At 51.5% G+C, this 27,858-nt stretch overlaps 2 protein-coding genes across 5 annotated transcripts; both read right to left on the minus strand.

The window, feature by feature from the left end:
- VTCN1 (V-set domain containing T cell activation inhibitor 1) lies at positions 1 to 19,537 on the minus strand. 4 transcript variants are annotated; one of them, XM_050911347.1, is made up of 6 exons: positions 13,040 to 13,071; positions 6,980 to 7,044; positions 5,141 to 5,488; positions 2,361 to 2,636; positions 1,485 to 1,670; positions 1 to 773 (listed from the first exon to the last, which is right to left on the minus strand). In XM_050911347.1, exons 1-5 carry the CDS (start codon positions 13,069 to 13,071, stop codon positions 1,525 to 1,527), a joined length of 867 nt encoding a protein of 288 aa, XP_050767304.1. In that variant the 3' UTR covers positions 1 to 773; positions 1,485 to 1,524. The 4 variants fall into 4 exon arrangements, with proteins under 4 accessions (XP_050767304.1, XP_050767295.1, XP_050767323.1 ...); XM_050911338.1 differs by having other exon boundaries at positions 1 to 1,670; XM_050911366.1 differs by lacking the exons at positions 1 to 773; positions 1,485 to 1,670; positions 13,040 to 13,071 and adding an exon at positions 19,474 to 19,537 and having other exon boundaries at positions 2,197 to 2,636.
- Positions 19,427 to 27,748, minus strand: TRIM45 (tripartite motif containing 45). Its single transcript, XM_050894178.1, is given in 7 exon segments — positions 19,427 to 19,633; positions 20,482 to 20,608; positions 20,831 to 20,945; positions 22,889 to 22,958; positions 22,961 to 23,017; positions 24,033 to 24,766; positions 27,405 to 27,748. Coding segments are annotated over 7 exon segments (1,599 nt in total). The 3' UTR covers positions 19,427 to 19,481.
- Positions 27,749 to 27,858: the final 110 nt, after the last annotated feature.

Raw genomic sequence — 27,858 nt, forward strand, 5'->3', positions numbered from 1 at the left:
CTTCTGAATTTGAACTTCCCAGTAGTATCTTACTAGTCTCCCTCTTTTCCTCCTCATTATGTATGTTATTCTTCTGTCTGCTGCCACACTTACTACTCACCTGTTCCTCTTTTATTTCACTTTACAAATGCAATCATCAGTCGTCATACAGGCTGTTTGCCTTTGCCAGGTTGAAGACCTAACGCTTATTCCAAGCCTGTTGGCTATTTTCTAATCCATCGGTGTTTTGCCATTCACATCTCTTTCAGAAGGCAATTTTGATTATAGTCTTCTGAGAAGACTGAATAGATTAACTGGCTCTCATTTACAGTTTTATTAGTACATTCAGAGAATCACAAGACATGAGACAGACGAATCAAATCTGTTTGGGGGGAATTAAGATTTGCTTGCTTTTAGTACTCTGAGTTTGAAGGACCAGTTCTCAGATTTATTGCAGGAAACCCTTTTCCTGTTTGTCTCTGAGCTTCTGCCCATGATCAGAGTTCTGGGCAATGGGAAACTTCAGACAAGAGAACACATCTTGTTCCTTGATCAGAGTTTTTCCTTTATTTATGCAACTCCCCTTTATCTCATTCCTCACTCTCTTTTCTGAAGCCAACAAAGTATCCTGTTGTTGGCATGGGTAAGAAATAGGAATACAAGAGAGAAATCAGCTGGCTTCAAGTTTGTGCTACTGTGTGCTCTGGAACTGGGAGGAGCTCTTAAAGTTCTCAGCCCAAGAGGGAGGAAAGCGTGAAGCGTGTCCTGCCGTCAGGGTAGCTGTAGTAACTGTTCTGCGTGGAAAGACAGAGGAGTTCCTTTTAGCTGATTTTCTGTAGCTCTCCACTTCGTCACCAGTATACCTCTAGAGCCTACCACCCAAAGCCAAAGCTGATGAATACTAAAGGCGGTTGTCCTGTGCTTTGACTGTCTACAGCCCTCCTTATTCCAGGTCTAGGTGGGATTGCTCAGGCTGGCAGCTCCCTCTAGCCCTGTTCAAGGTGTCCGTAGTAGGTACTGTTTACTGAAGATACTGCACTGTGCAGTGGAGTTGTCTGAGTAAAGTGGGTGCAAGCAAGGCTTGTACTGCAGCAGGCCTCATGAGGAGGGAGAGGAAAAAGTCCACACTGCCTTGCAGCCATGAACTGTAGCCAAGGTTCAGAGGGTGCGCAGAGCAGTGAGACATCTGTCTTTCGGGTCAGAGAGAAGGTTGAGGAGGGAAGGAAAAGAGAATGAGGGGACAAGTAAGAGCTGACAGTTGATGGCATAAGAGAAGAATCTCTAAGGTTGCAGAAAATGATGGGAGAAGCCATCAGGGAGCCTGTGGGAGGGACAAGCCATGCATCCCACCTAAAGCTGGAGATGGGGAAAGGATGGGCACAGGGGAAAGACGTGTCCTCCCATTCTGGCAGGCTTGAGATGCGTCTGCTGCTGTAACCAAACTCAGCAAGAGGGTCTATGTATACTCAGCATATATGCTCATGAGTTTCCCTTTCCAAGCTTACCTCCTGGTCCAGCAGTGTTTCTGATTGTTTTATAGAGGCTTTATATCGACAGCAGATACAGGGGAAGCAGAAGCATCCAGTGACAGGCTAGAAGGGAGGAGGACACTGACTCCGCATTCAGGTTCACCAGCTGCAAGTTGGTCCCCCTTGTAATGCTGAAATCTGTAGCAGAAGAATAGTGAGAGGCTTCCAGAATGGGGAACACAGCAGAGAAGGCAAAACAAGTGTGTATATTTATTCCTCCTCATTTTTCTGAATATTGATAAAGATAGACCCTGCCTCTTGTGCTGGAGACCCACTGCTAGGAAGTCCTCGCTGTAGAAGAGTTATGACCCTTCTCATGTAGAACAGGGGAAGATATCCAGGCTTTTTGGAAAGTTTGCTTTCCTGTGAATAAGGTGGCCTTTTAAATAAAGCGGGTGGGCTGGAGTCAGAGAGATTGTCATTAGTAACAGCTAGAAGGGCCTGCTGGTTCGGTACACAAAAGGGGTCTAAGCTGAACTGGCCAAAGAAAGCATCAAAAGTTGGTGGTTTTGGTTGGTTGGTTTGCTTTTGGTTAGCATTCAAAGGAATACATTCTTTTGAAGTGTGTCCTTCCTTCCTTCCCATTCCCTGGCAGTTCTGTCCCCGTACCAAGGTAGCAATCGTTACCATGAAAAACATCTGAAATAGCAGGACCAAACACAGACCCTTTCCTTCATCCGAGGGACAGAGAGAGAAGCTTGGATTAACCATGGATTTCAGTCCCTTCCTTGCTGAAACCGCTCACTGACACAGGGGAGGTGGTGCTGCAGGAACCCCCCGACGCACACAGGTGCACTGTTTAAACTCTCTTCTCCCACACGCCTGTGGTCTCTGGGTGGTGTTAAACTCTACCTGTCACTTTGATGTTGCCTGTAGCCTTTGCAATGTTGTTCTCAATCACGCAGGTGTAGGTGGCATTAGCAGTAATGTGCAGAAAGGAAACCACTTTCAGAGTGATATTTTCAGCATTCAGCTCGTAGCTGGTGTTGGCAGCGTGAGGTAGGTACTCCCCAGCATCGCTGTAGGCTGTCCAGTGCACGGCGGGTCGAGGGAACCAGCGCGGTGCTTCGCACTGCAACGTGTCCCCGCTGCTGCTGTTCTCCACGTGGACCTTGGGGGTGCTGAAGGCTTTGGGAAGGAAAAAGGGGGAAAGAGTCAGAAAAAGGCAAATGTCTAGGAACTGGGCATGAAACACCCAACTGCATCTGCCGGTCAGTCGCAGGTATTTCTAGGGTACTTGCTGCTTAGCATTGCAGCACCACGGGTAGTCAAACCAAACACAGAGGCTCAGACAGAGGTCCGTACAGGTTGGGCTACGGGGGGATGACTACAGAGGATCTAAAGACTCCTAGGACAAGGCAGTCCAGTTTGACAAGATCTGCTGAGGTCATGGCACAGCTTTAGTGTCTTTAAGTGATTCTGCTTAACAGTTACGAGTTGGGTCCTGGGCTTATAACCTAAGCCTTTCCCAAGAGCTCCTGGATGTCCAGGCTCCCAGAGGAGACTGGGCTGAGGACCTGGCCAGCCTGAGACTGCCCATGTCTGCCAAACATCTGGCTTCCCCGGAACTGCAGCCGGCACAGCTCCGCTCACCTCTGCTGAAGGCGAGTGGCTGAAAAGAGGCACCTGCTATTCTCGGCAGGGAGAGGCATGCCAAAAATGATTGCTGTTATCAGAGGCTGGGGGAAGGTGAAGATGACTCACCCTCTCCGCTGACTGAGAAGGGAGCCTGACCAACACCTACGGCTTCATGATATGACTCTGACGCTAAATCGGGCTGCAGCCAAGGGAAGCTCCATCTGCACCTGCTGAGGCTGAGGGCAGACTAAGGTGTGGCCTGATCTGTAGGATTTATGCCAACATCCCTGGATTAAATGAGACATTTAAAGCCTATTGCAAACTCAGCTGTGTTTTAAAGCCAAGACATCTCAAATAATAAAACTTTGTTAGCCTTGGTCTCTGTATATTCATCGTATTTCCCACATGCACATATGTGAAGAGAAATGAGCTTTTTAGGAGAGCAGAGTTCACCGATTTCAACGGAAATAAAACCTAATGCAGCATTTCATGTGTTCTCTCTAATGCCTTTTCCGTGTGGATTACTTTAAACATCAAATCAAGCAACACAAAAGCAGGCAGATTCATAAAGTTTCAAGGAGGGGTAGGAGACCAAGTCGCCGTGGGACTTAAGCACGCCTCAGACACGAGCCAAAGCCCTCTGGCCTTGCTGTTACCCACTGTAGTCCCAAGCAGTTCTTCCATCCTTGCCATTGCAAGATAAGGAGCCTGTGAGCCCAGCAGCTTTTTTTTCACTGTTTGGGGAGGCGCTTCACATAGCAACAGGGCAGAAAACACGCTTTCAGTAAGAAATGAGAGACTGTGAAATGACACTGGCCAGACATTCCTGCAACACCAGCTCTCGTATTGCCTTTCTGTCCCAGGACGGGCTCCCTGTGAGTGACATGGGGAAGTGACTGTATCTCCAAGACATCTGTCACAAGATTCTGCCCAGAAGCTGGTGCCCACCTCCTGGTGCTTTGGCTCTGCTGGGCCAAAGGAGGAGACTGGACCTGCAGAAAAACAGCCTGTCTTATTCAAGAGCTCTGCTGCTATTACTGTCCTGCCATGACTGGCCTGAAGCACACAGGAACCTCCCTGTGCTGCCAGTACATCTGGCCTCACCACAAAAGTGGTCACCCATCCTAAAACTGCATTTCCTTGACTTGGAGAGGTCTGACAGTTTTTCCTCTCCCAACTCGAGCTGTTGGGCTCAAGGGATCAAGGGATGTGCTGGGACTTCAGGGATGCCAGCAAAAGCCAACTGGAGAAACACTAAGACTACCTACCTGTGCAGACTCATGTTATCCATATCATATATTCGGTGTAACTCACCACAGTTCCATTAGAAAGACCCAGAGGTGACAGAAATGGGTGAAACACTGCTGAGTTCAGCGGGAGCGTGTTGCTTTGTGCCAGCGGTGAACACGATGGCCAAGCCCAGAGGGTTCAGAAGAATTAAGCACCCACAAGTGAAAATTTGTCTGTGCCTGTGCATGTTTTGAGGTTGACTCATAACAATTAACTCTAGCAAATACGTAATACTTCAAATAACTATGATATGGGCAGTTTGGTGCTTTGATAGTCATTTTAAAAAACTGAATACTTTAGAAAAACAGAAAAAAGATATTGAATAGGCTACAATTTTTACCATGCAGCACTTCTCCTGGCTGGAGATATATCTTAATTCTAGAGAGAAAAAGCTATCATTTTATCTTTAACAGGTATAAGATCTAGATCTTTTTATAAGATCAGTTAGCTACTCCCATTCTTAGGGGCTCTCTGTAGTCAGTTAAGTAGCTGGTAGACTACATGTGGTAAATAGAAGAAAAAAGACAACTGAGTGCATTAAAATAATCATCTTTTCTGGAACGAGGATGTGGGTAAGGCCATAAACACCTCTGGAAAAGCCAAAAATACCCCAGTCCTACTCAGGGGTGCAGGGCTTGATGTTGGCAGCTGGAGGAGTGGGCGCCGCTCGCACAGCCTCTAGCATTGGCGTAACCACGGGTAGGTCCGACCGAGCTGCCTTAGCCTGCGTTTTGCAGCAGGATTTTCTTCCTCATACCCCTCACCTCCCGTCCTGTACTGCAGCACTGCCGCCCCACTCCCTCTGGCTGTGGTGACGGAGCACCAGTACGTGCCGGCATCGGAGAGCTGCACATCCCTCAGCTCCAGGGAAGCGTTGCCGCCGATCACCTGGTCCGCGAACACCGCCGTGCGGCCCTGAAACGACGTGTCTTGCTCTTGCAGGTGGTCCTTCCCACCTTTAAACTCGTGAACCAGCCCGGCTACTCCCGCCTTGGCCCACCGGATCACTATGCTGCCCATCTGGATGTCGGGCTCAAAAGTGCAGCCCAGGATGCCGCGCTGGCCGATGTTCCCAGGAGACGTCAGCGCCGTCACACTGATGGAGCGTTTTCCTGCAAGGGGAAAGCACGGCGGCATGAGAAAGGCGAGGCGGTATGCGCAGAGAAAGGCCAGACCACCCTGCGGCTGTCATGCACCAACCCCGAGGCTGGATGGGCACCAGCACACCGCAAGGACACCAGTAGCAGCTACCAGTGCTGCTAGCACAGGTCAACTCCCATGGCTTATATACCAAGATAAAGCACAGTAGCATTTCTTTAACAGGCAGCATGCTTCAAAAAGTAGCTCCTCTTATTTGTTTGAGAAGAATTCACATGGTGTTTTCTTGCTTACTTATATCTATCAGGGATTTTTCTCTTTGCAGCCACCAGAAGAACGTGATTTTTGTGTCTTTTCTTAGTCAGGACCTCCCTTTATGCAATATAAATGTGATTGCAAGGCATAATGCTGGCAGAGAAATAAGAGGCTACTCTTTCACTCTTACTGGAATCCCAACCTTTTTCTTTCGTTTAAGAAAAGTCAGCATTTCCCTTCCCTGGGGACACAGATCGCTTCTCAAGTCAAATCCTAACCAGCAAGCTTGAGAATTAACTCCTTCCCAGAGCTGGGTCCTCTTTCCCGTGCAGCCCTTCCCTATGCAACCTCACTCAGCACGCCCCGAGGAGGCTGCGTTTTGGCCAACACCAAAGCAAGACATTTTTATCGTCTCTGAGGGAGCAGGGGAATGTGCCCCATCCTGGCAGATGCTGTCTGACTTCTCAATAAATACCATCGTCTCCTCCATCTGGGAGAAGGAGCACGGTATGTGCAGGACTTTCTGTATGTGTAGGTTTGGGGCTCCAAGCCCAAGGAAATTTCAGCTAACACAGCACTGCACCTCCAGCAGCACAGGCTGCGCTACACTTATCGACCCCTTGCCTCAGCTGGCTTCCCATGGAGCAACAGGTAGAGTTGAACATTTCAGTTGCTAACACACCAGATGATATAAATTTAAAAAAACAATCAAAAAAAGTCCTTAATTTCTGGTGTGAAAGCATAAGTCAGGAACTCACTTCCCAGGGCAAAACGGAGCTGCCCCACAGCGCCAGGGCTCCCATGTGCACAGCCGCCGCTGCAGCCTAGGGCCGGCCCACTGACAAGTTTTCACAGAAATTAAGAGCCGACACAGATTTCCTCACTCAGCTCTGAGTGCCAAGTGCTGGTGTCTTCTAACCCGCCCTGAGCACGTGTGTGTGTGTAACTCTCTGCATTATTTAAAACCTACAAGAGCTCACAGTCTCCAAGGAGAGCACAGCTCCTTGTGGTTTAATGCCATGGAGTGATACCTTTTTGAGAAAGGCCAGAACTGAAGTTGCCTGTGCAGTCTTATTTCAGCCATCTGGTACATAACGTTTATAAAATGAGCCTTCATTAAAGGGTCGTAGGTGGCACTTCCACACAAGATCACACCTCAGCCCATGCATGGGATGGAGACACGGAGGTAGAGGCAGGGCTGAAGTTCATCGCCCCACTGGTAGCAGCAAGAAATCTGAGCAGTCACGTACCTGAGACACCAAACCCGATGATCAGAGCAATCACCACACTCAGGATGATAATGACCGTAGTCATGCTATTTGGGGAAAAAAGAAAGGACAACATTACCACACAGCCCACCTTCTTCACACCCTATGCCTACGGTGCACGTCTGCAGAGCCACCGGCAGGAAGGAGGTCAAGGCGGTAAGCTGCAGACCTAGAGCAAGGTGGACTGGTGAAGCACATGACCACAGGAGTGATGAACATTCACGTGAGCACTTGTCATCAAAGGTGGGGGACCATGTGGCGGGAGGAGAGGAGACCCAGGCTTTGCCTTTGGGAGGAGGCAACGGGTCCCAGTGGAGGATACTCCTCTCTGCATCCCTCAGTGCATAAGTGAGCTGGGCAGTCCCTGCTGGCACTTGCGAGGGACCAGTTGCCCAGGGAGGTGAGCAGAGCACTGAGACAGGCCCCTGACCCCAAGAGACACCCAGTACAAGCCAGGGAGCGGGCAGGAGGGGGCTGGAAACAGGGCCAGGTTTGTGAGCTGGTATCAGCTGGCATCAGATTTGGGATGCTCCATGCGCAGATGGATAAGGGGCTGTTGAATGAGAGACTGAGGAGGAGAGGACCACTTGCCAAGCCACACAGGCAGAGCAGCCCCAGCAGAGGAGGTGACAGGCAGCATGGCACAGAGCAGCACGGCTCAAGCCTTGCCGAGTGCAACCCGTCTCCGGCACAGCCCCGACTTGGACAGACCCATAAGCATGGCCAGGTGCTGGCTCCCACCGCAGCTGGTGGAGCTGTCACACATGGTCCTGGGCACATTTTCATGTGGACTGGGGGGCTGTGGCAGTGGCCTCAGCTCCTCACCACAGCAAGCCCTGAAGCAGCTCCCCACAAAAACCCACAGGTACATCCTGGGGCAAGCAGCTCACGTGCTCATGCCCAACAGTCTCACAGGCATGCTGGGCTCAGCCCTGCTCAGGATTGTCAGAGGAGAAGCCCAGAGAGCTGCAGGAGGTCCTCACAGGGGACTTTACCCCATTCCCAAGCCCAGCAGGGTGCTGGAGGGAGCGGCGCTGCGGGAGGCATGGGCACCAACAGTGGCCACTCTGCACCAGCGTCCAGGGCTGCCAGCCCAGGGCTTGTTTTGCCCCGTTGTACACAGAAATTCTTGAGCTGTTGCTTCCCATCTCATCCCCAGGCAGGACCAGGCTGTGAGATGTCACGGCCCTCCCGCCCACACAAAAATAGCTGCTCAGCTTCAGCAGCGTTCGCCAGCTTGCAGCACACTCTTTCCCAACACATCGGGCAGCCTCCCGCATGAGAGCCCATCGGCGTCTGTACAACCGCAAACTCCTCCCACCGTTAATGTGTGCCTGCATCAGCTACTTGCACAATCGCGCCTCAATCACCGCAGATGCCACGATCACAGGGCTGATACGGAGCTCTAGGGAGTCGCCCCATGTGAGCAAGCCCCTCCTGCAGGGAGCAGCAGGGAAGGGAGAAAGGGAAGATGGGTTGAAAGAGGGCATGGAGAGGAGAGGAGGTGTTGCAGAAGGCTTGCTTGCCCTCCCGCTGTCTCCCTTACATCCTCATCCTTAAAGCCAGTGGAAAGTTGTTTGAGGAAGCCCTGTCTGCATATGCCAGCATGCTCAGGAGAAGGGATCAGAACCGTGTATTTCACCACAAGTATGCAATAAGTCCATATAAAGGTTCATACGAGTCCATATACATATTCACACCGGTATCAAGCCCTCCCTGCCTAGATGCCCTCAGAGCTGGGAGGTGTCACATGTTTGGCTTCCTCCCCGTTCTCACCAGCTTTGACTCACAACCAGGGTGGACAGCAGTTCTCCACCTGCCCTCTCCCAGTGCCCTGCAGCTGCAGTCACACCTGACTGTATCAGGGAGGAAAGTGGCCTCCCCTGGGGGCCTCTGGGATGGGGACTTCGTTTGTTGGCTCATGTGGATCCCACAGCGTGACAGCTCCCAGCAAAGACTTGTCATGTCCGACGGGACTCAACCCCGAGTCACGCGGCGTCTTGGCCAGGCTCACCGTGGGACAACCCTGTGTTTTCCTATTCCGGGGCAGATACCAAGCCTCTGTGTATGATGAATAACATCTACCTCCTTGAGGAGCTCCACCGATTTCTATGGAGCTGATCCCTGAGCAAGATAGTTGCTATAAACTCAGCCAAAGTTGCCATGACCAGCCTCATCTCTCACACCGGGGAAGCACGGAGCAAGCGGCAACCGTGCAGTGCTGTCACACAGCAGCTGTGACTCTTCACCCCTCTAGATTAAAATCCTCCTTCCCAAGAGTGGGCAGGGAAGAAATTGCTGGGAGCCAAGGGATGCTGCTTGCAGGTTACAGGGTATTTCATCGGTAAATGCCAGAGGGGGTATGGCTCCTGTGCAGTCCCCAAATGCTTCGGGTGCCACCACACTTGCCTTCAGTCCTCAAAAGGACCCTCTGGCCTGCATACCACCTCTGCCCTAGCACTCTGCTGGGCAAAACTGTCCTCAGCTCGCTCACAGACAAACACAAACCAGCACAAACAGGCCAGCACCAATGCTTTTGTCCCCTGCTCGTGCCACCTGCCCCCGTAGCTGCAAAGCCTTGCTAGCTTTGCATCCAGAGAGGTGCTTCCCACCTCTGGTTCAAGGCAGCAGCAAGGCTGACTGAAAAAGCCGCTCATTTGTTACGGGGGGATGGCAACGTAGGGTACACGGATGCCACTGCCCACTTCAACACCCCTTGCCAGGGACAAGGGGAAGTCAGGCCCTTTGGAGTTTCCTCCGCAGAAGCTGCAAGATCCAAGAATCACAAGGGCCTTAAAAATATTTGCCTGTGAGCCTCCCGTGCATATTGAGTAGATCTGGAGCGCAGGGTGAACAAGAGGAAGCTGGCAACCTGGCCGCATGCTGATGGTAGCTGTGTTTCGCAACGGTCCCGTCCAGCAGTTCAAGCGAGAAGCAATTTTCTGTGCGTCAGCACCCCTCACACTTCCAGTGTTTCAGAGGCATGGAAACAGACTGATGCAGACGGCTGGGGCTGCACAAGTCAGAGCCCTGACACCACCCTCGGTTCCCAGCACCACTTCAGCAGCCTGTGGGATGCCGCTCTGTGCATCCTACCCTCTTTTCCATGGTCCCGTTCCTGATCAGCCAAAAGGAATTTGGCATGAAATTCATTCATTCCCCGCCTGAATGCTGCCAAGCACAGCCCAGGCACAGAGACAGGCTCACAGCCCCACTGTGACAGGCGGCAGAGGCTTAACCCTCCTGATCTCTAGCTTTGCTCAGAGTAAGCTTTCCCTTGGGAATGGGCTTAGAGGTGTGAGGATCAAAAAACCTGGAAGATTAAGAGATTGAAGGTCCCCTGCCTTCCTCCTTATATCAAAGCTTACTGTGGAAAAGAAATAGCATGGCAGGGGTAACCCGAAAGGAAGGGTTTTCCGTTCTAATGAGCAGTTAATGATTGCAGACCTCAACTTTTCTCAGCACTTCAATTTTATTTTTTCAGTGTTTTTTTTAATTTTGTTTCGTTTTTTCCTGAAATCAATAGAAAACTCCCACTGCTCCTCTGAAGCTTCCTGGAAAATTCACCCCTCTCTCTGGGCTATTTCTGCATTTCAAGATTAGCCTGGAGGCCAATGTCCTTGAAGAAGCCTGCTGCTTCCAGTAACCTGCTGCCATCTGGCTGCGCGCAGCCAGCCCGGGCAGGCAGAGGCACTGGCAGAGCTGGAGGACGGTTCTCAGAGCAGCAAGGGGTAGGCGTACATTTTTTCACACCCATCAGTTATTGCATTTCCCTGACAAAAGCCAGCTGGGCTGCCTCTTGAGAATAACAGAGCTGGTTATTACATGCATTCCAGACGCATGAGGAATACGATGCCCAGTGAATATTTAGACAGTGTTACATTATATCTACTAGTGATCTCACTTTCGTCAGTGAAAAGGTGCCAATAATATTACTATTTAGTTCTTCCTTGATGCTCCATGTGAGAAAGCTGGAGCACGGCTCACGTGTGAGAGGTCTCTTCTGTTCACGTGTATACTGTCCTTCTCCCCACTGCTGTTCAGCTCAGGTGAGATGGATAGTCATAAGAGCTGAAACCTTTTTGACAGAGTAAAGGCAAGCAGGGATGTCTCGCACGCCTCACTGGAGCCTCTGCCTCCATCCAGCCTGGAAAAGCCCACACCTGGGATGAACAGACGCAGCTTGTTGGTGGCTCTGTTGAAGCAGTCAGGTTTAGATACAAGCTCGGTCCACGTTCTTCGGAGGCTGAAGCAAGTTTGCCGCTTTACCCATCTGGTGGGGGTTATTTTCAACTAATCAGGAGATAAGGATATGAGGTAGATATTTTTACGGCCTTCCCCACGATACTTCTTGTGGTGGGTTGACCCTGGCCCACCAAAGCCGCTCTATCACTCCCCCTCCTCAACTGGACAGGGGAGAGAAAATAAAACGAAAGGCTCGTGGGTCGAGATAAGGACAGGGAGATCACTCACCAATTACCTTCACGGGCAAAACAGACTCGACTTGGGGAAAAATTAATTTAATTTATTACTAGTCAAAACGGAGCAGGATAACGAGAAATAAAACCAAATCTTAAAACACTTTCCCCCCACCCCTCCCTTCTTCCCAGGCTTAACTTTACTCCCGATTTTCGCTACCTCCTCCCCCACCGAGCGGCGCAGGGGGACGGGAAAGGGGGGTTCAGGTCAGTTCATCACATGTTGTTTCTGCTGCTCCTTCCTCCTCAGGGGGAGGACTCCTCACACTCTTCCCCTGCTCCAGTGTGGGGTCCCTCCCATGGGAGACAGTCCTCCATGAACTTCTCCAACGTGAGTCCTTCCCACGGGCTGCCGTTCTTCACGAACTGCTCCAGCATGGGTCCCTTCCATGGGGTGCAGTCCTTCAGGAACAGACTGCTCCAGCATGGGTCCCCCGCGGGGTCACAAGTCCTGCCAGCAAACCTGCTTCAGCATGGGCTGCTCTCTCCACGGGGCCACAGGTCCTGCCAGGAGCCTGCTCCAGCGCGGGCTTCCCACGGGGTCACAGCCTCCTTTGGGCATCCTGCTGCTCCGGTGTGGGGTCCTCCACGGGCCGCAGGTGGATATCATCTGCTTCAACATGGACCTCCATGGGCTGCAGGGGGACAGCCTGCCTCACCGTGGTCTTCACCACAGGCTGCAGGGGAATCTCTGCTCCGGCGCCTGGAGCACCTCCTCCCCCTCCTTCTTCACTGACCTTGGTGTCTGCGGAGTTGTTCCTCTCACATCTTCTCACCCCTCTCTCCCTCTGCAACTGCTACTGCCCTGTAACTTCTTTTCCCTTTCTTAAATATGTTATCACAGAGGCGCTACCACTGTTGCTGATGGGCTCGGCCTTGGCCAGCGGCGGGTCCGTCTTGGAACCCGCTGGCATTAACTTTATTGGACACAGGGGAAGCTTCTAGCAGCTTCTCACAGAAGCCACCCCTGTAGCCCCCCACTACCAAAACCTTGCCATGCAAACCCAATACACTTCTTTTTCTGACTGTAGTTCACCAGGACTTGGTCAATAGCTCCAAAGGAAACAGGCTCATTGAAACAAGAGGCACAAACCAGCTTGCATGTCTTCCCAGCTCTTACTCTGACCCACACAGCAAGGAAACTTGCTGTAGGACAGCTTCTGCCTTTCTCCCCACAGCGTGCTGATGTGATGGAAACAAGCAAATCTCTGAGAGCCAGCAGAAGGAACGGGGAGCCTTCCTCAAGCCATTGATACCCCAACCTACCACAGCATTCAAACCTGAGGTAGCGTATTCTAGCCATGCACAGTTTCTAGGACACGCATCTCCATCCTGGCTACAGTCAATGACCTGCACATGGGTGTCTGACAGCTACATGGCCTTACTGATTGTATAAAAGAAGCTGCACCGGTATTTAAGTAGCTTGGGTGAGTGCAGTACAGAGTCAAGCTGCAAAGAACTGCTGTCCTGATAGCTCCTGACAGCAGGGCGATACAGCCGAGGAGTCTGGAAAATGCAATTCCCTCCCTCCCCTCTCCCAAAGCAGATGCAGATAATACCATACCTCCAGAAAATGACCTGGCCTTGGGATGCCATGGTCACGGCACCTACGAAGACAAGCCAAACACCAGGTGCCCGAAGGTCCCACACTGTTCAGCACAGCCCGGTCCTTTGCATGATATATTCTCCTGGGCTGTCCTGCTTAAATAACTGAACTCAGCTAAGGAGTGGTAAGCCCATGCAGTGAACTCTCAGGAATGAGGAAGCAGTGAGCATCTCAGCTCCCCCCACCAGCACAGTCAAAAGCAGGGAGGCCTGGTTAGTCACTGGGGCAACAGGACAGACCTTCTACACCATGCATTAAAGAAACACGTCTGATCTAAAACAAAGAATAACACAGCTCATGGTTTGGCAGCCAGCTCATCCTGGAGTCAGAGTGCAGCAGTCTCCCCTGTAGATCCACAGCTTACCCATCACTGATGGGTTGCATTATATCCAGGACCAGCTCAGGTCTCCTTGCTAAAATCTCCAGTCATGTTGTTGGCACTGGGCAGAGAGGTCTCACCTGCAGGTCCCCTTCCTGGCCCCATTCGCAATGTGCATCTTCCCCTGCTTCTCTGTGCTGTGCTGAGGGTCCTCCAGGCTCAGCAGTGCCATCAGCGCCACACAGGTTCAGCAGTGGCCTCTTTTCTGACTGCTGTTTTTTTTCCACTGAACTCCTCCAGACCAAACTACTTCTCCTCCCTGAGGCCAGCTCCCGCTGCTCTCAGATCTGCCATTATGGTGGACATCAGAGCATGTAAAGGAAAGAAACTGGCACAGACCCTGCAAGCCTTTCCCTCTGTGCTTGGTCTCACTCAAGGCTGGGAGCAGGATGAGTAGCTTTTGGGCATAAGAGGTTGAGAAGGGCAGAGAGATTGCAAAACAGCAGAAAAAGGAAGGCAGCTTGCACCATGGTGTTCAGTTTCCCAAAGAGGAACCTGTGTGTCCTTTCATCTACGTCTGGACTGTGTTCCAGGGAGGATGGGAAAAGGGGAATTTTTGACAGTTCATAGCCATCTCCAGCAAGTTTGGATGGTTAGTGAGAGTGAACAGCTTTCCCATGCAGAGCTGATGATGCTGAGAGGAACTGGGAACAGTCCAGCACCTAACAAAAACCACATTACTTTCTCTGCAACAACCAGAGGTTAAAATCAAGACCAATTAATACTGGTCAGTGATGACCAAACTAGCTGCAAAGGCTGAGTAGGGTTCAGGAGGGCTTACGATGCCCTGAGGGGCACGGTAGCCTTCTAACTGTGCATGTGCGAGATTTCAGAAGTGTGTGCTTAGTCTTTTGGACTACAGTTCAACTCCAAAAGAGCCTGTTCACCTCTGCAAGGGACGAACACAGCCAGATATTGTGCACGACACATAACACTTCTAGACAGCAGAGAGGGGGCTGGAAGGGGCTGTGGCTCTTGTACAGGCACCAAAGTCAGCAAACTATTCCAAGGCATTTAGCACCCAGGACTCACCACTTCCAGCCTCCTCATGCCAGGATGAAGTTATATGTCACAACTTGTGTTGAACCTCCTCCCATGTCCCACCACCTTGCACTGATGAGAGCACAGATCTGAATCTCCACTAAGCGCAGTCACCTGTTAGGAAACAAAGTAAAATTAGAAAGCAAATGGTTTCCTGTCAGGTTAGGGAGTTGAATTGGCTCCCCATGTGGTCATAGGAGTGTCACACCTAGTGATGCTACTGGTAGGGCAGGACAGTATGGCCTGCGGCAAGGACAGAGAAGCCAGGGTGGGACCTTCTGCTTTCAAGAGTGACTAGGCATTGGGTTTACTCAGCCATTCATGTGAGTGCTCAGCTGCAAAGCTAATCGCTCCCCAGGTAGAGGAGCTACCTGAATGCCCTATGCAAGGTCTATGGCAGAGGTGTGAAACAGGACCTACTGCTAACGCTCCAATCTTGGCTGTTACTGAAGGCATGTCCTTCATCCTCTGGCCTCTGAATGAAACCGGGGAATGGAAATCTTTCACCTGAGAATCACTGTCACTCTTTGGTTGTTGCAATGGTTTAAACTTATTAAGCAGACTTTATATGGTTTTCGCTTCCCCTCTGCTTTAGCATGGAATAGCCCTTTTTAATCTGAAAAGAAGAATTCTGACTTATTTTGTAGTATTCCACTGATTACTAAACCTCTCGTAATTTAGCAGAGCATTACTAGAAGCTAAGAATAGCTCTAGGCCATAGTGGCCTGGTGGAAAATGCACATTAAGAAATATCCTGTTGCCCTCAGTGACACGTGATTTACGGCTGCCTTTGGTGCAGCGCACAAACGAGATGTCCCCTTTCATCACCAATTCACTCTGGGTCATAGCCAGAGCACACCTCACCACACAGTCAACGATCGGGTTACTTCCATGTTGGAAAAACAGGTCTGTCTCTCAGTCACAGGCAGCCCCAGTAGGACCACGGCAAGTCCCATTCACCAGGGCAACACCACATTAATTTCTGAGCAGCTCTCATGCTGGAGCCTACTCCTCTCCGTACGTTTATACTGCAAAAAAACAAGAGGTATTCAGGATACTTCCCAAAGAAATCAAGGATCTGTGACCACACAGTCTGCCCAGCTCTTACCACTTTTGAATCTATTAGCAAAATCCAACCAAATGTGACAGCAGGATCTGGTCCCACATGGCCTGTGAAAGCTAGTGAGCACCTGGGGAAGAGACACATCAGCTGTCTTCACTGAGGGGAAGGTGACAGCAGGCACAAAGCGTTACCAGTTTTGCTGGGCCCACCAGCCGGTGCCCTACAGCTGGCCACAGTACGTGCTGCCTCTTGCCTGTATGAGGGAACAGTGGGAGCAGGAAGGACTGAAGGTGGGTCGGGGCGCAAAAGATGTTCAGTGGTCTGGGGGAGGCATGGGCACAAAAGCCAGACTGCAGTCGCTCTGTTCTTCATGATACAACTTGTTTCTTTCTTCACAAATAATAATTCTGTCAGAAGAGCTCCCTTACTTACGGGAAGTTCACACCTTATTCCAATGTCACTGGAATGCTGGAGGAGCTATCAGTGAAGGAGGCGAACCAGGAGAAGATGGAGTTGTGGCAAGCTGACAAGCAGCCAAGTTTGACAGAGCGCTCAAGAGAGGTGAAGGCAGCCAGCAGGCTGAAAAAGATGAAAGCTATCCTTGGGATTTGGCCAAAAATGTTGGACATCTTTCCAGCCTTGTGATCCCACATCTGTAACAATGATGTCAACAGGTTCTTGAGAAGCACCGGAAGTGGGAACACTAGTGGTCAGGAAGGAGGAGAGCCTGGCACTGCCATATCAGCTCTACCTGTCCTCGGCTTCACCTGCCCTTGAAGGGAAGCTGGAAGCAGCAGCGCTCAAAACAAGCCCTCATCTCTCAAAACAGTGAGGTGGTGAGCCACCCATGGCTGGAAATAATAGACAAAGTCCTTTACACTGCCTGTGAGCCACTGCCAGGATCTGTCTTGACATGGCACTCCAAATGGTCAGTGCACCCTTGTGAATCGCCTCCTGCCGTGGGAAGGCCAAGACCTGCTGAGCCAGCTTCTGCACTGCTCCTGCGATCTTCTGGGGACAAACTAGACACTCATGCACAGAGCTACAAGCACAGCTGTGTCACCAGTGTGGTTTGCCTCCTCTGAGAAGGGAGAGATACCCTAGCACGATACCTGACTCTAGAGGCACCCTGCGTGGGGTCTTCCAGGCTGCAGGGCCCCTTCCAGGTCTTCCACAGTCTCTTGTTCTTGCTGTGTTTTTCCTTCCAGCTACACTCTGTTTTCCCTATCTAGGGACTGAGTCCTCCTTCTCTTGCCTTCCAAAGCCCCTCCTCATGTTCACACTCCCCCCCCCCCCCTTTTTTTTTTCCAGACTTTGGAGACAGGCAATTTTATCAGCAAGAGCTTTTGTCCTGGGAAAAATATCAATATTTACCAGTGCAGTTCTGTCAGCACTGCATGTATGTCTGTCTTGAAAATATCTTTGTTATCTCGAGGACCAACTGGTCAGAAATAACATCATGTAGCCCAGCAGACTAACTACAGCTCCTAATCCACCACCTGCCCAACGCTGTTTACCAACAGAGCACTGGAAGCCATTCCTGGGAATGGCTGTTGGGGTCCAATGTGAGACTCCAGCAGATCAGTAGGATATATTCATTTGGCAAAGCATTCTGAGTAATGAACACTGATGGCAAAGTCTGCTCGCAAATAATGGGAGGACACTCGCACCTAACCCCCACAAAGTGACTATGGTCATTAAATGTCTTTTCTGCACATGATTCTTCAAGCTATCTTCATGCACAGCCTTCTTTGCCCACACACAGAGTGGTAGCCGGTCAATACTTTATAATCCCTGAGGCTGACTGAGCCTTCAAGTCTAACAAAAAGAAAAAGCAATACAAGGGCCTGACCCTGGCAGGATTATTACCCCACGCTGTCCGAAAACTGCTCTCCCCATGTCAAATGTAGAGCTCAGCCCAAGCTGATTGCAGTTCCCTGAAGGGTTTATATGTTCACTGGCATAATTCTCACAAACAGCTTCTTGGAAAATGTCAGCAACAGGGTGTGTAAGGGATACTTAACACAAAGAGAAAACACATTCCTCTGTCTGAGAGGACTAAGATGTTTTTAGACAGAAATTATGTGCCTAGAAGGTAATGCCGTCCTTATGTGTTCCCTCTGCAATACAGCATGGAAGCTCTGAGAAAAAACAACGCACATGGGGGGGGGGAGGACGACAAGAGACAGAAAGATAGAGAAAATGAGGCATTTCATTTTACATCACATTCTGTACTGAGCACTGACTCTGCATATAGCAAGGACAAGAATGAGTTACTGTTTGTTCCATTAAAGGTTAACTCAAATTAAACTTTCACTTTGAAATTTCAGAGTCAGCAACTTGGAGACTTAAATTGCCTAACTTGGAGATTTAAACTGCCTAAACTTCCCCCATTTGTTTGACAGCCCTTTCTGGATGATTAATGGAAAGCTATAAACAGCATTTGCATAAGGATATCTGTCTATCTCCTTTTCTGGGAAGAAGAGGTTCCAAAACTGGCTTTGTAAGAGGAACAAACAACAAATGAGAGTCTTCTAGGTCTGAGCAAGCAAACAGACAACACAGGTTTCTACTATTTACAAGCCAGCTATCACCAGCCAGAAAGCAAGAACCAGTCCTTACTGTTGACACTGGAGCAGCATTCCTCTCCCCAAGTGACCAACAGTCAGACCTTTGTCCCCAGCTCCCCAGGCAGTATCAGGAGCCCCTAGCAACACACACCTACTTGCAAGGTTACCCCCAGGGCAGTAGCGTTCCCAGTCTCAATGACACGAATGTGTTTTGTAAAGGAAGGTATCCAGGGTGTCTGCTTCACCCAGGCAAGTGGCAGGCAGCAACCGGCAGGTTAGCAGTTGCCCTTCCAGGAAAGTGCCTCTTCCTCCTCATCACAGATGCCATTTCCCCAACTATGGGTTGGCAGCACACGTACAAGCCCAGCCGACACATCCCCCCTCCCCTATGGAAAATGGGACAAGATCTCCTTCTAAAAACAGAGCCTTGCCAAGACTGCACAAGCCAAATCCAGGAGTTTTGCTGTATTCCATCTCCTTCTGCTGCTCTTGCCTAGTTGCCCCCGTTCAGGACAGACACCTGCGAACTTGTGCCTATGGCTCCTACCAATGCTCAAACTGTCCCCAAATCTTCCCTTGGTGAGCTGGGTGCTCTCGTGCCTCCTGCATCACCCCCAGCAGCGCTATGTCCCACACTATCTCCATGGAGAGCATATAGACTGGGTGAATGACATTGTAATTCCGGCTCCCATCAGCGCCATGGGTTTTCCTTGGATTTCCTTCAGCTATATTACTAACCTGCCTTGCTCCTACTTTGCAGGGAGGGTGTAATGAGACTACAGCTTACTTGGAGAAAATCTAAGAGTTTCAAACACAACAGCAGCTCCCAGGAGTGTAACTGTGCTATAAGCACACATCCAAGGCTGGAATCCAGCCGCATATCTAACAGGGAGGCAGAAGCCGTATTCAGGCTGCCAAGCCTTTCCAAGGCACAACCGCAAACCCTTTGGAATGTGCCCCAACGAGCAGCTTTGGCCTCTTCAAGGACAGCAGAGACTGTCGATCCTGCAGAATGAGACAAATTTTGACCCTCCTGTGAGGTAACTGCTCAGACTGAGTTTCCCCTTAGAGCCTGACCCCACAGGCCTCAAGTCCTCAAAAGTGTAGGCAGAGGTACAATTCCGAGAGTTTGCTCCTATTCAGGCAGAAAACAACTTTGCATACACACCCCCAGGTGGAATATAAGGCATGATTTTATTTTCTCCCATCCCCCTTTCTCAGCTCACACCCATCACAATGTTGTTTTCTGGCAGCAAGGCTATGCAGTGATCGCGGGGATCCTCGTGGTTTGTGCTCATGCAGCAGCCAGCAGCAGTGCCCTGGGTTCGCAGGGGCTCACCTGGCTGCTCAGAGCGCCACTGTCCTGAGCAAACTCCTCTGTGAGGTGTCGCTGGGTGGCCCACCCAAACACTCTGAGCTCTCCTTCACCTGTCCACAGCACGACCAGTGGGGGCGGCCAGGGTGACCTTTGTGTCCATGGCCACAGCCTTGGTACCCACCTGCAAGAGAAGAGGCACCATCAGCTCAACACAAAGTGGGCCAGAAAATCTCAGTGTGTCAGAGGCTTTCAGAGAGTGCTTCAGCCCCAGGACTTCTCTAAGAGGGGGAGGCATGTGCCGCTGAGGGCACAGCATATTCAAGGCCAAAATTGCCAGGGCTCCATAAAGAAAGGAGAACAACCGAGGGGAACCTCCCTGTTCCAGTCGCTGGGGAAAGCTGAAGATTTCTGTCCCCTTGCCTGTTGAGTAATGCAAGACACAGGTCTGCAGAACCCTGTGCCAGCCACTGGTGGCTATGGCCAGAGCTGGATACAGATGAAGCACAGAAAAAGGAAGAGGCTGGTTCTATACTGAAACATGCAAACCACACAATGACACATGCAGGTCAAGGACAGGGAAGCTGGTTGGGATTAAACAAATAAGGGAGTTGAACTCTCATCCTAAATGAGGAGTGAAGCTTCTCCATAGGACAGCATTGGGCACCGTGTGATACAGCCCGGAAGCTCCCAACCTGCCAGCACTGGAACAGGAACAGTATAGACGCAGTGCTGCTTAGCCTTACTGAGAAGGGCTGAAAGGCAGAGCTGCCCTGCCCCATCTCCTGCAGGGCTGGCTCAGGTCTCTGTCTATGGGGTGTGCTGCAAAGATCCCTAGCATGTCCTGCTGCATTTCTCACTGCTGCAGTCCCATCCTACCAGAAGATATGTACACACGGGTTCTCACAGGCCTGGTGCATGTGCAAGGCAGGAGTTGGGCTGGAGTATCTACTCACACCTATCTACACTAGGGAGGACCACATGCAGCAAACCTTCCTGACACCAGCAGCATGGGGAAAGCTGAGCACTCACCTGGCATGGTCCCCCCACAGGCACAGCGAGCAGCTTTCTGCCCTCCGCTTGAGCAGAACGTGCAGCAGTGAAACACGCCTTGGTGCTCGCGGAACTTGTTTTTCACCATCAGAGTGAATGGAGAGCCCTGCAGAGGACAAGCAAGCAGAGACGCTGCTGCAGTGGATGCTATCAGATGTTGTGTCTGCATTTTCAAAAACCAACTGGCTGATCCTGTCAGTCACAGATCACTAAGCCCAGTCTTAAACTGCTAAGTGGTAGAGGTAATCCTTAGAAAGATTTAAAGCAAATACTTAGAAAAGAAAAGCAGGTAAAGAAGAAGCAGTGCAAGAGAAACAAGAAATGCTACCTGTACATGTTGCCCTTTCACATAGACGCAGACAGCATACAAGCCTGGCTCCTCAAGGCTGTAGGAAATATGGTAGGTCCCATCACCATTATCACACACTGTTGGTTTGACTGCACTATGAACAGAGAGAAGTCCAAGAGGTCAGTGACTGGCAGAAAATTGCTCTGTATGTGAACCACTGTTTGGCCTAGATTTCTGGTCAGCTCCTTATCCTCAGCCTTGTTCAGCAGCTGTGGGTCTCAAGTGAGCTTAACAGGATGCATGAGCAAAGCTCAAGCACTGAGTAGCTTTCACACACACCTGCTGCTGGGAGCTGCAATAACCATACAAAGGAAGTCACACAAAGCTAGCTGCACTGCAAGGATTTGTAGCAACCCTGAGCACTGAAAGAGCAGAAGATGACAGACAGCACACTTGCAGGTCAGATTATCCCATTAGATAAGAGCCCTCAGAAATGGGGTAAAGTCACAGCTTCAGAGAGCAGTTACCTCCAGAAGAGCCCATGAAGAAGACAGGACATAACCGGGGCAGGTCTGAGTCACTTCAACCACTGTCCCAACTGCATTGACCCCCACTCTTCTCTTCAGTGCTCTGAGGAGCTCTAGCTCCCTGCTGGTGAACTCTCCCTTTCCAAAATGAAGTTCATTGGGTTTCACAAGGAACCCTGGTGGACAGTGTGCCAGAGAGAAAGCATCAGCTAGTTACTTGGGGACTGATTGCCTGCTTCACAGAAAGATGGAAAGAGCTTTCCACAGACAACTATGAGGCAGCTCTGCATAGAGGAAGGTGTTCTTCCTAATCCCCACTAATTAGTCTCTTGTACCCCACAACATGAATGTTTATAATCTTCCAGATTTGCAGGCTGTATTCCCTACCCCCCACCATTTCACATCAGTACCGCTGCCTACATCATTTCCTGCCATGAACTGTGCGGTGATACTTCACGTTCTTCTGTAGCTGCTGTGCCTCAACCCAAAGCCAGACGGCTTTCAGCAACGGATGTAGCAACTGCATATGCGCAAGAACAAGGAATTGAGTTAATGTGGCCACAGCGACCTCTACCCCACCAAGCAAAATCCACATAATCCTCATGTGCACACCTTCCTACGTTGTACGTGCACCTAAGGAAAGAAGGTACATTGGAACAATATTCTTGAACAATAATGCTCTACTGATAAGCATCTGCACAGCCAGCACTGTTTCTGTACACCATGTCAACACTTCCCCATAGCGAGGAGTTTTAGCATCCTGTCCCTTTTTTCATCAGGTCATCCCACCTACAGCGGATCCTGGAACAAGTTACACCAGCATCTTGCTCCAGCTACATTGTATGTACTATAAAACAGAATAGATGTTTTTCCTAAGAACTGACACCCAACTGCTTCTGCATTTGTGCCTGGCTGCTTTATAGTAACAAGTGTGCGGGGAAACATTTATAAAATATTTTTTTCTGGTTGGTCGTTTTCATTGTGTAAACACTTAGAAGCTCAAGTGCGGTCTTCCCTGCTTTTGCTAGAAAACCTCCAAACATGTTAAAATGCTCAACGCTTACAACTACAGAAGAAAGCACAATAAAGTCCTGACACAGATTCTTTCTCCAGAACATGAACTAGGCACTTCCATCAACTGTCAGAGGCTCCTGGGCTTGACAGACCCTGTCTGACTTGGGACAGTCATTCTGGGGTTGCGATGTTTTATGCTGATTAGGTGTTAACAAAAGCAGGAGCCCTGGGTGTCTGCTGGTAGGGGTAGGAAGGAGCAATGGCTCACTCTGACAATGTCCAACACCCACTGAGAGTTGAATCCTTTAAGAAGTCCCAAATCACTCAAAGACTCAATACAAATCTGAGCCAACACTGTCAAGCTCCACACAGCCAAATACAACCAGTAGGAAGCACTGCTATACCGGTGGGAAGAAGAGTAGTGCCTTTTCCCCTACAGATTCTGACCCACATGCTGAAGCATGTCCTCCCACCTGCCCAAGCAAGGAAGGAGCCAGGGTAAGGGAGGCAGAAAGGATAACACAGTGACCGGGGAGTTCTCAGGTGAAATACCCACCAGTCCGTCTTGTCCTTGTGAGTGATGGTGACCCGCACGGCCTCTCCTCCTCGCCCCATCCGCTCCCCATGGTGTCATTGCAGAGCAGGGTAAAGCCAGTCAGATGGTTCTGACGGGCACTGTGGAGATCTGCAAGGCAGAGAAACAGGACCAGAAAGGATTCACACCAGCCGTGACTGCCACCTCCCACCTATTTTGCAGTGTTGCAGTCCCATCAGAGCACAGCCAGGACTTTCCTGCTGGGGTGTACAGCTCCTTCCACTCACAGGGAAAAGTAAATATATGACTGGGGATCAGGAGAGAGTGGACAGCCATAGGTGCTGAGAGACGTTGGGCAGGCTTAGCCCGGAGATCTGTATGGGCCAGGGTGGTTTTCCTGCCTGCCCCTCTGAGCCCAGCTGACGTCTTCCCAGAAGGCCTCAAGGTGCACCATGCAACCAGGAGGGAGGAGGAACAGCCCCACTGTGCAGTGTGGAGCCCCAGAGACCTCAGCACTTGCAGTTTGGCATGGAAGGGATCGAACGAGCCCTGGGTCTCTCATCTGCCCTGCGCAGGCCATTACTGACCAGAGCTGGCTGCGCTCTGTGGGCTGGTCTGAACGTTGTCTGTTTGCTGGTCCTGCTCCAAGTCCTTAGTAAGCAAACATCCATGAAACCATAGACGCCAGTTATTCCCGTGGCAATCTCAGCAGAAGCTGTAAGGGGAATGAACCTACTCGCTCAGCCACAGAGGGGATCTGCCTGGGCCCGTGCTGCAGGACAGCTGGGGCCACCAAGAGATCATCACGTCCTGCCATTGCAGGTGCCATTACCATCCCCTGAGTAAGCTGTGGTCTTTGGCCTAAGGGTTGCTCTCCTCACACCTCAGCCTCATGCTGAGGTCAGTGATGTTGCAGAGGACAGCTCCAGTATGCTCTGTACATCTGGATGGGGATAGCTATCTGGCTCCCTGCCCAGCATGGCTCCCATAGGCCCTCAGCAAGCAATGCAACCTCTGGCAGGGCTCTACTTCTGTCCCTAGTCAATGTCCGGACAGCAGGGAGCCAACAGTGCCTTAAGCTGCACACCACATGGGTACAGAGAATGGAGAGGTCACTTCAGGGAGTGGCGCATTGCCATTCAGCTGTTGTACAGCACCACGTTACCTTCCCCGTGCAGGGTACATCTCGCTGGATCAACCACTTTATTGAGAATGGCTCCAAAAACTTCATAGCCGCAACACTGCCCTGCCCTCTCCTGGGGAGAGAACTGGATCCTGTCGTCGACGCTGGGGTGGGTGTTGTAAGCAACGCTGTTCAGCTTTGCCAGCCGGCTTGCCACCACCCCTTTGGTGATGAGGATTTCCAGGTCCGAGCCGCTCGTCAGCAAGTGCTCCGTGAACTCCACGCCTGTCCTCATGTCCAGCAGCAGCTGCTGCAGCTGGGCCTTCTGCAAGTGCAGCAGGTTTTCCTTCTGCACCTTCAAGTCCTCCAGCTGCTTCAGCAGCCGGTCCCGGTGCTCTTCAATCGCTTTCACATACCCACTGGCAAACAGACAGATCTCTGTGGCCACAGCCTCTGCACGACTGCGGACGGCACTGCCCATGTCATTAATCTGGCCCAGCACATCCTCTACGGTGCCCATGTGCTGCTGGGTGCTTTTCAGCAGCTCCCGCAGGGCGTCCCCATGCCTGTGGATGACATTGCCAGTGAAGTCATAGGGGTGCTGCCGGTGCCTGTCTACAACGCAATCCCGGCACACAGGCTGGTCACACTGCTCACAGAACAGCCTTAGCTCCTCTGTGGGATGGGAAGGGCAGAAGAGAGGCTTCCCAGCCTGGCTGCAATCCTTGGTGTTCTCCAGCTCCGTCACAGCATGAGAGGCCGTCTTCTTCTGTCTCCTAGAAGGGAGCAACCACATGTCACTTTATGCATGTTGGATATGAAATGCAAACATCCGAGACCCCTTGCGAATGCCAGTCTGTACAGACTGCAAGTCACAGTGTGCACCGCTCCCTCCCGTCTCCACTGAAATCCACTCTGCACAAAGGGACTTGTGGTCTCCTGAGGACAAAGCTCCACACAAAAGAGGACAGCATCTGCAAGCAGCTCATTAGAGGCTGCTCTCAGGCTCCCTGCATGCAGTCAGCACTATTTTCAGACACAAGAACCGTGTGCCCCACCATGGCCACACACAGACCAGGGAACGGGCTGCCAGGCTGCTACTGCCAGCAGCCCCTTCATGGAGCCTGACAGAAGTAGGATAGTTGCAATTACCCCCAGAGCCTGCTGCGACAAAGGCAGCAGGAGAGTGGTGAGCCCTGCAAAGTGAGAGCTGGCAGGAGGTGTCTCAAAATAGAATCGCTCACTGTCAGTCAGTTCTGGATAGGATCGGGAGGTGCCAGGCTCCTCAGCCATCAGCCCAGTGATTTTCACCAGCTTTAAATTTGCTGAGGCAAATGAGCTCTAATATCCCTTAAGGGAAAATCTAGTTCAGGCCACTGCCAGAAGACAGTCTGTGGTAAAACATTTAATATTCCGAAAGTCAAATTCCATTTCCTTCTGGCTGCCAGGTTAGGTCCTGCTCAGAGGAGACCAAGGATGGGACACAAGGAACCTGTTATGACCCACACATCCACCATGTCACAGGGCAGCACTAGAATATGTCCATTTTATGCTATTTTGGACACTGGGGGCTAGTTATTGAGCAGGATGTAAAAGCCTTCTCTCCTTCCCTGTCTCCTGCACTAATGACTTCTGGCAGTTGCGATGGGAGCTCCAATCCATAAGCAAAGAAATACTCCAAGGACCAAGCTCTATAGAGTTGCTCTGGCAACACAAAGCAACCTCATCACAGGGCAGGACATGGCCCTTACAGTACTTGTTTTGCTTCCCACTAATCTCCCTTGGGTCCAGCACACTGTCAAAGCCTTCGAGCGTTATTTGCATAACACCCTTCAAATTCACATTTCCCCAACTTCAACCTAAGACCTCTCTCCCTTATTCCAAGGAGCACAACAGTGGCACTCAGATCCTTAGAAATCTTCCCTATACACCAGGAAATCATTTCAAAATGGTTCTCCTTGGCCCTTGTTCTGCTCTGCCATCAACTAAATCAGGTGGAAGTTCATGCAGATGCTAGTGGGGTGAAAAAATGGTATCACTAAATAATGTAGGAAGTGGGTCCTCGGGACAAATTTTCTACTGCTTTATACCTTCTGCAGTTACTTTTGTCAGTGCAGCAGGCTGCTATTCAAGGTCTCAGTTTATCACTCTGCAGCAGCTTGTACGGGGTATGAGGCATTAGCTAATCAGAATGGTATGCTGAAAATTACAGCCCTGAGCGGAAAGGTAACTAAGAGTCTAAGCCATCTTACCACAGGCACCAGTATCTGCAGAGGGGCAGGGCAGCGAGGAATACGCCTCGGATCTTTCTGGGGAAAGAATTTGTTAATCAAGTGGAAAGGAGCAGCAAATGTGGAGGGAAGAGGCTGAGCTGATTAACCCAGGCTAAGAGGCTTCCCTGGCTAGTGTTACTGGGTGTTTTTCTGACCCTGCCTGTCACCTCCTTGCTTCAGAAGGCCATTCACACTTCCTATCACTTTTCTTTCATGGTGCTGCCTGTCCTCTGCCCTGCTCACTGGCCACTGTGGCCGCCTCCTCTTCAGCTCCTACTTCTGTTGCAGTCACCTCTTCTTCCTGCCTTACTGACATGACCCTCTCCCAGGTACACAGCTCTCTTCTGCTGTCACTTTGTCAGTTTTCCCGTGTTCTAACAGAACAAAACTCTGCAACATCAGGTATACTGCGAAGCAATAGTGTTATTGCTGTAGGCTCCCAGCCTCACAGAAATGCTGAAAATGCACACAAGATGCATGGACACAACAGTTAACAGGCAAGCACACAGGTCAATGATCAGGACGTAGCAACCACAGTAGGCAGGCTAGTGTCAGGACTTCCACTTACCTCCTTTCACTTCACCTAAGGGTGCCTTCGCACATACATACAGTAAACGTTTCTGGAGGTGCAGAGAGGCAGACCAGCAGCTTAACTTCCCCATTTTCTCTTGGGAGACTTGCCTTCTCCAAAACGGGACAGCACAACACACCAGGCTCTTGCCCTGCTAGTACTCTGCCCACACCCACGCCTGTTGGAGCGCTCTCAGTCTCCCTGCCCAGCGATGCTAAACCCAGATGCAAGCCAGCAAGCGGACACCGCCACGGGCAAAGGGCAGCCTGATTTTGGACTTAACGACCGCACCTGAACAGGGCTGACCGACCTACCGCTAGCAGCTTGCTGGTCCCCACCTGAGTACAGAGCATCCTCCCGGGGAGGATAAAAACCCGCTAGGGATTGAACAAACTAGAAGACCTGTGGGTTTACCGCTTTGGCTAGCTCTGCGTGGGTCTCTGCCTGTTGCACCCACCCATCCACCCACCCACCTGCACGCTGCCCTCCAGCAGCCCGAGAGGGGAAGGCCGCCCCGCGCACCCCGTGGGGAGGTGGCCCCGCCCGGGCCGGGCCTCGCCGCCCCCTCACCTGTGGGCCTGGCAGCAGAAGAGGCAGAGGTCGGCCCCGCAGGTCAGGCACCGCCTGGCGGCCGCCCCGTCGGCGCAGAGGTCGCACCCCGGTGCCGCCGCCACCGCCGCCCCGCCGCGGCTCGGCGCCAGGTAGTCGGGGGTGAGGTGGCCGACGCCGCCGGGCGGCAGCGCCACCTCGGCGTCGCACACCGGGCAGAGGACGCTGCGGGCGGCGGCCCGGCCCGGCTCCCCCAGCGGCCCGAGCCGCCGCAGGCAGGGCGCGCAGAGCGAGTGCAGGCAGGGCAACAGCCGCGGCGAGACCCAGGGCTCGGCGCACACCGGGCAGCGCGGCCCGGCCGACATGCCGGCGGCCCGGCCGCCGCGGCCCCGCTCGGCAGGGACGCTCCGCCGAGCATCCCGCCGGGGCCGCCGCGCACCGCCCCCTCGCGCCGGGCCTCGCGCCGCCCCCGGCC

Source organism: Gymnogyps californianus, chromosome 1 (genome assembly GCF_018139145.2).
Source record: "Gymnogyps californianus isolate 813 chromosome 1, ASM1813914v2, whole genome shotgun sequence".
Taxonomy (NCBI): Eukaryota; Metazoa; Chordata; class Aves; order Accipitriformes; family Cathartidae; genus Gymnogyps; species Gymnogyps californianus.